The 12,974-nt window shown below is 50.6% G+C and overlaps 1 protein-coding gene across 1 annotated transcript in view; it reads left to right on the top strand.

Annotated features, from left to right (window-relative positions):
* NTN4 (netrin 4) overlaps positions 1 to 9,645 on the top strand; it is a 93,372-nt gene extending 83,727 nt beyond the window's left edge. Inside the window, exons 9-10 of the mRNA XM_008062904.1 lie at positions 2,103 to 2,273; positions 8,278 to 9,645. Of these exons, the coding sequence (XP_008061095.1) occupies positions 2,103 to 2,273; positions 8,278 to 8,411 (305 nt within the window). The 3' untranslated portion in view covers positions 8,412 to 9,645. The remainder of the gene's footprint in view (positions 1 to 2,102; positions 2,274 to 8,277) is intronic.
* The last annotated feature ends 3,329 nt before the right edge of the window (positions 9,646 to 12,974 follow it).

Genomic DNA, 12,974 nt, shown 5'->3' with positions numbered 1-12,974 from the left:
GGTATCAGGGCTTTAGTCGCCCTAGAGTTTAAATTCCCGAAACCCACATTACAATGAAGGAACATCTGAGGTCGTGATTTATGGAACCTTGACAACACTGCATTTAATCTCATAAAGGATTACTGAAAGTAAGAGGCAAAAACCTCACCCATCGCGTCCGAGTTGACATGCACGCTCGCTTCTCTTGACCTCCCAGCCGGGTGCAGTGACACAAGACGGCTCTGAAGCGTCCAGAGGCCCTAGCGGAGGGGCAGCTTGGAGGAAGCGGCGAGTGCCGGGAAGGCAGAGGACGTGGCCGCTTAGCCCAGGGCCGGTTCAGTCAGTGACAACATCAGCTGGTTCTCATCCGCACGTGGGCTCCGTGGCCCTCTACCCAGCCGAACTTCCAGTGCCCCGTAGTTGTTGCCTACTTAAGAGGACCCGGTTGATGGCATAAGGATGTGACTGGCCTCGTGAGGTGCCATGCCCCTACAGACTTGGGGTCCTCCTCCTGCTCTCTGGCTTAATGGAACAAGACTCTCGACCTGCTTGTTGGCTTCTCCAGCAAAGATCTCCTGAGCGAGAGCCGTGAGCGGGCGAGGTCCCGCACTCTGAGCCTCCGGGCTGGGGGGTCCCAGCGTGAAAGTGGCCTGAGCACGGCCGCTCGCCTGGCTCTGTGCCCCTTCACGCGCACCTTGGCCTCCCAGGCCCAGTCCACTCTCTGCCAGCTAGCGGGCACGCAAACCTGAGAGGCGCGTGGACCTCACCGCCTGCTTCCCCGTGCGTGAAGCGGGCATGCCGAGCTCTGAGGACTCCTTGGAAGCCCACTGCGGGGACTCTCAGCCACAGCCGTCCGGCCACCCTGTTCTCCGCGTCCGAGACCCCCAGGACGGGCTTCTCTCACACCGGCAACCCCAGCACTTGGAGGCTGAGGCAGGAGGACTGCTTAAGCCCAGGAGCGCAAGACCAGCCTAGGCAACACGGGGAGGCCGCCTCTACTGAAAAAAGGAAAACTTAGCTGGGCGTGATGGTGCACACCTGTAGCCCCCGCCTTTTGGGAGACTGAAGTGGGAGAATCGCCTCAGCTCAGAAGGTCCAGCCTGTGGTGACCGTGAGCACTGGCTGCACTCCAGCCTGGGCAGCAGAGCGAGACCCTCGACTCCAAATCACAAGATAAAGCCGAGTCCCCTGCCTCCCAGTGCTCTTCAGACTGGCCCTCTCGCCCACCCCACCACTGAGCCCCCCGCCCCGGCCCGCTCCTGGGAGCAAGAGCAAGCCAGCATCTCAGGTCCTGGAGAAGCCTGGAGGGGGCCTCCCGCAGAGGGGCGGCGTCCTCACCCGCCAGCTGGCATCTTGCGCCAGGGAAGGAGTATTAAGGAGTCAGGATGATCGACTCTCTCTGGAAAGCATGAAGTGTGTTCTGGCAGGAGCGTCCTGCTGTCTGTCCTGACATGACACCTCCAGCCATAGCCGTGTAGAAGAATCAGAAGGCAGAGAGACGTGGGCCGACCTCACTCCACAGGCCTCCTCTCCACGCATCGAAGAGTGTTCACAAGAGACAGATGACTGGTGTCCTCCGCAGAGTGACGGGTGGGGGGGAGCACTGAAATTGTCTGAGAAGGGAGAGTACCGCTAGTGTAGACACATGAGGTGGAGCCAGTGCAGAAATGAATGAGCCTGGTTTTTGCTTTTGTGTTTGAGTCAGAGTCTCCCTCTGTCGCCTATGCTGGAGCGCAGTGGCACGCTCACGGCCACCACAGCCTCCACCTGCTGGGTTCAGGAGATCCTTCTGCCTCAGCCCTCCAAGCAGCTGGAACCACAGGCATGTGCTACCATACTCAGCTAATTTTTTGATTTATTCTAGAGACAAGATCTCTCCGAGTTGCCCAGGCTGGTCTCGAACCCCTGGGCTCAGGCAGTCCTCTCACCTCTGCCTCCCAAAGTGCCGGGATGGCAGGTGTGAGCCACCGTGCCTGGTGAGCCAGGTTATGTTTAAAGCACGTCTCCACACACCCCTTGTCCATCCCCCTTTCCCTCGCATTCTGAAGTGCACGCTTAAGTTGTGGTCAGAGTTCAAAAGGTAACACGGCCTCCTCTGCATGTTGTCTGTTGTGTGGTTACAGTGCTGAAAATCAAGATTCTATCAGCTCATGATAAGGGGTCTCACGCCGAGGTCAACGTGAAGATCAAGAAAGTCTTGAAGTCCACCAAGTTGAAGATCTCGCGAGGAAAGCGCACGCTGTACCCAGAATCGTGGACCAACAGGGGCTGCACTTGCCCGATCCTCAACCCTGGTGAGTGTGGTCACACATCCCGACCCCGTCCCTGCTTGCTTGCAGTCTCGGTACCACACCCTGAGTGACCCAGCTTCCCGCCTGCGCCGTTGGGATTCTGGGGAAAATCCAAATGGGATTCTTGGAACTGACTTCAAAAAAAAGTCTTTCTCTCCCCAGTGCTCTGTAAAAGTCTAATATTTTGAAATCCCGCAAGACAATCCTCTCTGTCCTAAAAGGGACGCCTCAGATTGGTTCCAGGCGTCAGCTGCACAGAAAGCGCTTTCGTGGACTTATCTGTCTCTTGCCCGTTATCTGAAAGCCAGGTCCTGTTCGGGGGGAACCTGTCCCCACAGGAAGTTCCGATGCCAAATTCCATCTGTGCAAATGACACGGAATTCATTTTTACTGTTGCATGAGAAGCATCTGTTTCTCCCGGATGGAAAACAGTTCTCATCATCTTGTTTTTCATTGAATGGTCATTTCTGGTGTCAGATTAGAAACAGGAGGAACAAACAAAATGAGAACTGTAGAATCTTAGAGAAGCTTGACGTGGGGGGTGCCCCTTCAGCTGTGAGGAAGGGGAGGCAGCGGGTGGGCATGGGGGTTCCTGCCCCCTCCCTGCATCAGGAAGCTTATCTCTCTGGCTCCTCCTTAAAGTGGAGGCTGGAATTTAGGGTTTGAGCATCATATCTTCAACACCGACTCCCAGGACCCAGATAACAGGAACATGATATTCAGGTAATAGGTTCCAGTAAAACACAGATACTTCCAAAAAGCCTCTGCACGTCCCTGTGTCTGCCGTTGTCGTCTGGGTCTTGGTGGCACTGATGAGACAGGTGCATTATCTATGTTCTTGATCTAATTCCTTCCCGGGGCAAGTCCAGAACACCACAGTTATGGTCATCAGAAGCCTTTTTTTTTTGGAGTTGGAGTCTCACTCTGTCACCCAGACTGGAGTGCAGTGGCCGCTCCCGGCCCCCGCAGCCTCGACCTGCTGGGCTCCGGCGATCCTTCCACCTCAGCCTTCCAAGCAACTGAAACTACAGGCGCGTGCTACCACGCCTGGCTAATTTTGATTTATTATAGAGATGAAGTCTCACCAAGTTGCCCAGGCGGGTCTCGAACCCACAGGCTCAGGCAATTCGCTCACCTCAGCCTCCCAAGGCGCGGGATTGCAGGCTGAGCCACTGAGCCCGGCTAATCAGAAGCCTTTTGTGGTCTTTAGTTAATAAGTGCGAGAGAAACAGATAACTGAGAGAGAGAGAGAGAGAGAGAGAACAATAAAATACCCCCCAATCTAACAATCTAAATAGAGATACAGAACTTTTGATTTCGCCAGACTGTTGACCAATTTCTCATCCCCCTCCTCTACCCCTTCAAAAATTTATTTAAATTCATTTAAATTTTAATAAGGAAAGGATAAAAGACATTTTGAATTATAAAAAAATTCTATTTAGTCCCAACGAACAAATTAAGTCATAAGAATCTTGGATTTTTTTTTTTTTTTTTTTTTTTTGAGTTAGAGTCTCACTCTCTCACCCAGGCTAGAGTGCAGGGGCACGCTCACGCCACCACAGCCTCCACCTGCTGGGCTCAGGCAATCCTTCAAGTAGCTGGAACTACAGGCGCTGCGCCACCATACCCGACTAATTTTTTTTTTAATTTATTGTAGAGACGAGGTCTCACCAAGTTGCCCAGGCTAGTCTCGAACCCCTGGGCTCAAGCAATCCTCTCTCCTCGGTCTCCCAAAGTGCTGGGATGACAGGCTTGAGCCACTGCGCCCGGCCAGAATCTTGGATTTTGAATACAGGACACTAAAAAAGCATCCATTCAAGTTCAATTTCCCAATGAGTCGTGCTTAGAGGCTCTTCTTCTAAGCACTTTTCTACTATCTTGGCAAAAGAAAAAAAAAAGTCTGCCCTGTTTTTTAGTAAGATATTAAAAACAAAAGCTTTGACCATCTGAGCCACCCTTCAGGAAGTGAACTATGCTTCCAAATCAGGTTTCTGCCAAGCAGTGAGAGAATCAACTGAGTTCATCACAGTTGAAAACATAAGTGCAATTATTCAAAGAATTCTCGAAAACATGTTTACTTGCTTTGAAGAAAAGACTGGAACCTGCCAAAGCAAAACCAGATACTCTTGCATTTTGCTTTGCTTTTCCATCTTTACAAGTTCAGTAGCTAAAGCCAAAGAGAGCTGATAAGAAAACTCTGAAACCTTACACACCAGCTGGCCTACTCGGCCCCCGTGGAAAAGAGCAGCCTCGCTGGATATTCCCGCAGATTCTCCCATCCTTTGCACATGCGTGCATTCACGCATTCATCAGCCACCAAGGCTGGCGCCAACGTATTGCATTTCCTTTCTCTGTGTATACGTCATAGATGTTGTGCCCTTAAGCATGTAGCAAAGAGGACAGGAAATAAAAGGTAAATGCTATTAAGAGGCGGATAAATAGCATCTCTTGCATGTTGATTTTTCAGTCTGATGCGCTAGACCTTATGTTTTTATTCAGTTCCATTTTTCATTCATTTAGTTTCTTTTAAACCAGAGGTAAGTTCCTGAGGCATTTGTTCTGTCTGTAGTTTCAAAGTAAATTCAACTAAAAAACTAGACTTAATCCTGAAGTTTCTTAAAAATTATTTATTGTGGTTTTTTTGTTGGTTTGTTTGTTTGTTTGAGTTGGAGTCTCACTCTGTCACCCAGACTGGAGTGCAGTGGCCACTCCCAGCCACTGCAGCCTCGACCTGCTGGGCTCCAGCCATCCTTCCGCCTCAGCCTTCCAAGTAGCTGGAACTACAGGCGCGCGCTACCACGCCCGGCTAGTTTTTTGATTCATTGTAGAGATGAGGTCTCACCAAGTTGCCCAGGCGGCTTAGGCAATCCACTACCTCAGCCTCCCAAGGTGCAGGATTACAGGCTGAGCCACTGAGCCTGGTTAAGAATCTAAATTTAAAATGCTTAATTATCCATTTTACATTTGCTCTCCCATGTCTGAAACCTCTCTGTGGCATTAGTTTCCTTTTTCCCTTTCTTTGAAAACACCAAGATAGCTATTTTTAAGTTTAGGGTTGGTTTCTTTGAATAATCTGTCAGTCGTTTCATTATTGTTGAAGCAATACATGTACACTGGAGAAACCTAGGAGGAAGCTTTAAATTCCACGCTTCTGCCCCCCAGAGATCATCTCCGTTAGTAGCTCGGTGCAAATCCTTCCAGATCTTTCTCTATGTGTGAATATATTGTGGTTTTTAAGCCAAAATAAAGCCATTGTGAATGCTCCACCCTGTAACCTGCTTCGTCCAGTTAGTAAGTGTCCCCTTCCCTTCCTGCTTAGTCCGTGTTATTTGGTGCTCTGGTCTTGTTCCTGTGACTCCACAGCATCCTCTGGGGCTGCTGTGTCCTTGCCAGTATTCAGCCCAGGATCGTACAGGGCTTCTGGTTCCTCGGACCCTTGTCTCTCCATTCCGGCAGAGTCTGTTTCTCTGGCTGGAAGAAAGCAGGTCAAGTGTCTGGCGGATCACCCGGCCTTCCGCACGGTCTTACTGGCTCCGGTGTTGTTTAGCGTGCTCCTTGATCTGTCTCCCATAATCCCCAGAGAAGCGCTCAGTGGACTCCAGACAAACGTTCTGGCTGCAACGCACCCTGGATATGGCTGTGCTCTTCACTTTGAACTCGATCGGAGCACACCTGGTACCCGGGTACCTGCCCGTCAGTGCCTCTAAGTTCGACCTGCGGACGGCCATGAGGACCGTCTCGCCCGTCCACTGGCAGTTTGAACCTTCCTTCTGAGCCTGGAAAATAACGAGTCGGGTGCTCTGTAGCATTATCCGGACATCCAGCTTTCTGTTAAGCATTCATTCAGTGACCTTCTCACCAAGGGCTCACCCCTCCCTGAATCCCTTTCACTAGAGTTTTGAGAAATGGCTTTTCCGGGTTCTGTCTACGTCTCTTCTTTCATTAGCTGGCCTCCTTCTGCAAGGCCTTTCTCTCCCACGCTAGGCAATCAGTGGCCATGGACTGCGTGTCTTACTGTCAAGGCAGAACAAATGCTAACTTCTTTCTCTCCGCTTTCCAGTTTTCAAAGTAAGAAACGATTTAGCAGCTAACTCAAAAAAATGACACATAGCTGGGCGTGGTGACGGGTCCCTGTAACCCCAGCGTTTTGGAAGGCTGAGGCAGAAAGATCACTTGAGCCCAGGAGTTTGAGACCAGCCTGGGCAGCACAGCCAGACCTTGTCTCTCCAAAAATCCAAAAAATGGGCCAGACATGTTGATGCATGCCTTTAGTCCCAGCTGTTCAGGAGGCCGAGGCAAGAGGATCACTTGAGCCCAGGAGGTCGAGGCTGTGGCGAGCCGAGGCATCCAGTCTGGGTGACAGTGAAGCTCCAACTCAAAAAAAAAAAAAAAAGACAAATTAATTTTTCTCTGGCTTTCTCTTTTTTTGAGTGTCATTTTGGAATGATGGATTTTCGTTGATTTAGTGTGTTTCCATTCACACAATTGTTATGTTTCCGGGTGCTCAAGTTAGAGCTTTGGCAAGTTATAAGCCCTTCCTACAAGCTGCTGTGTTCTTTGAAAAATACCCGCATTAATCTTGAAAGCTTTCTTGTTTTTTAGCACAGTTAGCTGTCCCATGCTTCCCTTCCTGCCCTGGACTTGGGATAAGTCATTTTCCGAGAAGCCTTGTTTTGTTTTGTTTTGAATGGGATGTGCTATTGAAGACCACAGCGTGTTTGTTCCAGCTGTTGGTTGCTACTGGGATGGCATTCTTTCTCGGTCATTTCAGTGAATGAGCATGAATGCAGCCACTGAAGCCATCAACTTAAATTGATGTTTTCAACTGAATTTTAGCATCTAGTGTCATCACCTGTTTGATTTTTAAAGTATATGTCTCTTTATCTGACATCAGAAAGGTTTTTATAAGTGTAATTACTTGTTCTGTCCTGTAATATCTTTAAAAACTGTCTCTGAATTCCAAAGTCGATGTTATTACCCGTACTGAGGGAGACGGTGCTATTTCTCTGTCCTGATGCATCGATCGTGAGAGCCGGCCCTCTCCTGTGTATGCCGGCCACATTTTAAAATTGAAGCCTGAAAAAATTTCAAATGGCAAGGTCGGCACTCAACCTGGTGGCGTCTCGCCATTTATTCGTTTTTTTAGTGTATGACAAGCGTCCTGTATTCCAAAAACGCACCCACCTTAGCTAGGGTGCATGTGTTATTCTGCAAACTCTATAGCTCGCTTTCAGTATGCATTCCCAGATGTTGTCTGACTTTTATGGACTCCTCCTTAACAGACACTGCCATCCACAGGGTGTCTCCCAAAAGTCCTGGAGCGTGGAGTACAGAAAGTGCTCAGAGCACCCTCACTCCTGTACCAGGGCTGATAGAGCAGAAGAGAAAAGTTCTAGAACCAGGCAGATCTGAGCCTGAGTCAGGGTACGACTGCATACGGGGAGACACGGAACAAGTTTTTATTTTTGTTTGAGTCAAGGTCTCGCTCTGTCGCCCAGGCTGCAGTGCAGTGGCACGCTCATGGCCACCCCAGCCTCGACTTCCTGGGCTCAGGTGATCCTTCCACCTCAGCCTCCTGAGGAGCTGGGACAAAAGGCACAGCCACCATGCCCAGCTAATTTTTTTTTTGTAGAGACAAGGTCTTGCTGTGCTGCCCAGGCTGGGCTCCAGTTCCTGGGCTCAAGCAATCCCTGCAACGCAGCCTCCCAGAGAGCTGGGATGGCAGGCGTGAGCCACCGCGCCTGGCCCTGAATGAGTTTTTAATCCTTCCTGAGCCTCAGTGTCCTCGTTTGTAAAATAAGAAGCAAAAAAATCACCTGCTTCTCAGGGCTATCGTCAGGGTAACCGGAGGTCGTCCATGCAAAGTACGGGACACACAGCAAATGCACACACGGGTGCCACTCCTGCCTCCCACTCGCCTTCCAGCCACAAATGCCTGAAACTGCCCGGTCACGCCTGCCCTTCCAAGGCGTGGCACCGCAGGGCCACTCACTGTGTTCTCTTCCAGGCCTGGAGTACCTTGTCGCAGGACACGAGGACGTGGGAACGGGCCAGCTGGTCGTGAACATGAAAAGTTTCGTCCAGCTCTGGAAGCCGTCTCTGGGAAGAAAAGTCCTGGACATCTTAAAAAGGGAGTGCTAGTAGCGAGGAAGGGGTGTGTGGCCCGCAGGCAGTCTCTGCCGGGGGGATCCGGCGCGCACCGCGGGAATGTTCTTTAAGTGCCAAAATGTCTAGAAACGTCCCGAGGCCTGGGTCTCGCCAGACTTCTCTCTTCTGGGCCCCTGTTTAGATACTGCTGGGTTTCGTAAAGAGGGATGGGAGCCCCACACCGACTCTGGTTGTCTGGGCGCTGATTCTGAAATGCCTCTCTCTCCGGAATATCTTGCAGCGTGGTATTGAGCCGTCACTCATGAAGGGCAGCCCCGATAACCAGGCCCCGTGGCCGACCTTCGAGGCGACCGAAAGTCTGAGAGGGTTGGATCCTCGCCCCCACTGTCAGGAGAGGTGTTTCTTGAAAAGAGCCTTCTCTGTGTGTTGCACACATGCGCGCGGGGGTCCGTGGGGCGTTGGGTGGAACCTCCTCTGCACGAGCACAGGGGGTTTCCTTGTGTGAAGCACTTTACTGCGTGCCGCTTGCATCGTGGAAGGTCGGGACCGCTGGGGGCCGGAGGAGAGGAGGAAGGCGTGTGTGAAGACCTCCCGGCACAGAGGCCCTGCCGCGGCGCGTGGACGAGAGCGACCAGGCCGAGGAAGCCGTGCCGTTCACCCCTGACCTTGGAGGAGTCACGGCGCTGCAGCCTGCAAGCAGAATGTCTGCCTTTCGGGCTAGCGGTTAGACTCCGAGACACCAGCCAGGACGACCCTTCTGAAAACGAACGAGAAGAGACTGAGATGAGAGAAAGAAACCACGAGGGTAGAAAGACGCCTGGATAAAGGGGAATGGACTTTGAAATTTCCTAAAGCTCATGTATTTGCAACGCACCTGTGTGCGCTTCAGAAATTATTGTAGACCCGGAATTGGTTCTATTTTTGTGCTTAGTATTTCAGCCTGAACGTCGAGAGAGACGGTTTTTCTCCTTGTCCTTCTTGACAGAACGCCGTCATCACACTGGCCCGTTTCTTAACTCGACGGAGGCGATCATCCCCGAACGGCGGGCTCTCTTCGTCGTTCCTCCTCCGCACGCGCGCGGAACCACTGCTCCTCTGGCCCCTCCAGACTCAAACACAGGAAACGCGAACGCACGGCCATATGATTAACTTCACATACAGAACATGTTTTTCCTGAGGTCCTGTGGACTCGCAAAAATATATATATATTGCTTTGTTCATTTGTTTTTATATTTCATATATGTAATAAAGGAATATGACCTCCTGATTTCTGTCTCATTTCCTGATTCGCTCTTTCAGGGATGCTGAAGATGACCGTCTCACAATGAAGCAACTGAGGTCTAATTCCTAAAATGGAGACGGTCAGACAAGGCCCTGGGACATCCCCTCTGTCACTCTGGTAGCTCGCTCAGATGGGTTTCTTTCTGTGGCCTTGGGACATGAACTGTTTTCATCAGGTGTGTTGCAATGTTTATATGAATGTTTACTTTTTAACTTGCTTTAAAAGCAATGGAAGTTCAGTGTTGAAAATACAAAAAAGGCACCATGAGGAAAAACACTTTTCTTCCGACCATTGTGGGACAACAGCCTTGAGCATGTTCACGTCTGTGATGGAGACAGCTGTCTACGCAGACACATGCCTCCGTACCATTGGCACTGCCCGAAACAATCTCCCATGGCATCGATTTTTTCACCTGTAGCGTGTCTCTTGGCTTCTGACCTGTTCTATCTTATCCTAGTAGGTGGAACTCTATCTAGTAGGTGTATCACTTACAAGCAACTTAGGAAGCACATTGGTAAGGATAGCATTCCAAGAAAAACATTTCAAATGCATCAGATGTAGGATTTTCCGTTTCACTTTATACGAGTCACTATTACCCATTTTAAAAAGGGTAGAAATCATAGCTATTTTAAAAAAAAATATGAAGAAAACACATTTACTAGACATATATGTAATATCTATATGATATGTGATCTATATATACGAATGGCTTCAAAAGTGCTGAAAGACAGAGATTACAGTGGTATTTATCCTGGTGGGGGAAAGAAGAGAGATGTTTCCCTTTTTATTGTGCGTCTGTCTGTACTGCCGGACGTTCTTTCACAGAGCATGTCCTACTTTTGTAATGTATGTTCAAGTCAGTTAAAATTAAACCAATTCTTTTTAAAGCGTGTTCAAATATAATCAGAACCAAGAGCTTAGTTTTATTCAGTTAACCCAGTTGCCAGGCCCCTGCACGTCTTCCCAGTGCTTTTTTTTGAGTTGGAGTCTCACTCTGTCGCCCAGACTGGAGGGCAGTGGCCGCTCCCGGCCACCGCAGCCTCTACCCGCTGGGCTCCGGCGATCCTTCTGCTTCCGCCTTCCAAGTAGCTGGAACTACAGGCACGCGCTACCACGCCCGGCTAATTTTTTGATTTATTGTAGAGATGAGGTCTCGCCAAGTTGCCCAGGCGGGTCTCGAACCCGTGGGCTCAGGCCCTCCACTCACCTTGGCCTCCCAAAGCACCGGGATTGCAGGCTGAGCCACCGAGCCCGGCCTTCCCAGTGCCTTTGACTAGAACCTCCTTCCTTGGCTGCGCTTTTCAAGTGCATTTCCTGGCCAGAAAGAGCCGCTGTCGGGATCCTTTCTTCATGTCTCCTTCCCAACTCACAGCCGCCGGTCCAGAGCGGCTTTAGGTTTGCCACGAGCATCTCACGCCTTCGGGGGCAAAAAAACAAGGAAACCCTGTGCTCCCGTTTGTAACAGGAAACAGGAAAATGGAGCTCAGGCAGCCTTCCTCACCACCCGCCCTCACCCCTCATCCCTCACCCCCCCATCCCTCATCGCCTCCTGCCTCTCGTCTCGGCGCACTTTCTCCTCCCTATTCTCTTCTAAAACGGCCACCTCAGTACCAAGGCAACGGCGTCCGATGGAACTTCCATCTGTGGCTCCCCGGGGGCCAAGCGTGTCCTCACAAGCCCCTGGGAAGGTCCCCGCCCAGGCCTTTCCTCGCAGCCCGCCGGGCCCTGTGCGTCAGGGGGTTGCCTCATCCCACATGCCTCTCTGCGTGACTCGCCTGAGGCCGGCATAGTCCCGGCCCCTTGCACCGTTTTCCCTGCCGCGGAATGTTGCTAATATCTAGGGTTTGATGCAATGGAAACTCTCAGTAATAGGGTGCTCTTTTAATAGTGTCCACGCCGTGAGGTCAGATCTGTGGGGATGTGACCACGAGCCATCTGTGTTCGAGAGCCAGGTCTGCTATGGGTAAACAGCGTTCTTGGGGACACTCTGGGTTCTTGCACACAAACCCTCTTCTAAATGACAGACTTGTGGGCTCTGAAGGGTGGGAAGGACCTTGGGGATGTCCTGTGCTGGCCATCCCTCTGCCGCCCCCTGGAATGTCTGAGCACAGACTGAGCCCCGCCGACCGTCAGGCTGGGTCGCGTTCCCGGGACTGAGCCACTTTTGTGCTCATGGTCCCTGCGATCACCATCCCCTACCTAACGTTATCAAAGCACCAGCACCATTCGCCACTGATTTCCCACAGTCTGGAAGGAAAATATTTATGCATAGCTTCAACTTTGCAAGGGAGATTGGGATGATAAAAATGGAACAGATGCAAAGGGGTGTGCCTGGCATGACTGATGGTTTGTTTGTTTGGTTTTTTTTGAGTCGGAGTCTCACTCTGTCACCTAGGCTGGAGTGCAGTGGCCGATCCCAGCCACCGCAGCCTCGACCTGCTGGGCTCCAGCGATCCTTCCGCCTCAGCCTTCCAAGTGGCTGGAACTACAGGCGCGCGCTACCATGCCCGGCTGATTTTTTTGATTTCTTGTAGAGATGAGGTCTCGCCAAGTTGCCCAGGCGGGTCTTGAACCCGCGGGCTCAGGCAATCCACTCACTTCCTGAAGTGCCGGGATTACAGGCTGAGCCACCGAACCCGGCCGGTTTGTTTTTATTCTTCTTAAGTCTCTCAGAGAATAAATTGTCTGAAAATACTTTTTTTTTTTTTTTTTTTTTTTTTGAGTTAGAGTCTCACTGTGTCGCCCAGACTGGAGTGAAGTGGCCGCTTCCAGCCACCGCAGCCTTGACCTACTGGGCTCCGGCGATCCTTCCGCCTCAGCCTTCTGAGTAGCTGGAACTACAGGTGTGTGCTACCATGCCCAGCTGATTTTTTATTTATTGTAGAGATGAGGTCTCGCCAAGTTGCCAGGCGGGTCTCGAACCCGCGAGCTCAGGCCATCCACTCACCTCAGCCTCCCAAAGGCGCAGGATTACAGGCTGAGCCACCGAGCCCGGCTTGAAAATACTTTTTAAAAAATGATGCTCTGGGTCCCTGCGGTCCTCTACTTTCACCAAAGGAACTTAAACATTTCTCTACTTTTTGGAGGATTACTGATTGTGTTTGAAACCCATAATATTTTAAATGACAAATTTTCAGACTTTATTTGTGCTGAATAACTAAACAAGATGAATATTAGACATGAGAAAGAAAGAAATGCACACAGGGCCAAATAGGTAATCCCGCAACATAAGATCCATTGAGAGAGGGATTTAGTAAGTGATGGATAATGCTCTCGTTTCCTTTCTCTCTCTCTCTCTTTTTTTTTTTTTTTTT

Source organism: Carlito syrichta, unplaced genomic scaffold (assembly GCF_000164805.1).
Source record: "Carlito syrichta isolate Samal-C Ts95f unplaced genomic scaffold, Tarsius_syrichta-2.0.1 Scaffold97037, whole genome shotgun sequence".
NCBI lineage: Eukaryota > Metazoa > Chordata > Mammalia > Primates > Tarsiidae > Carlito > Carlito syrichta.
This window is presented reverse-complemented; position numbering and strand designations above follow the sequence as displayed.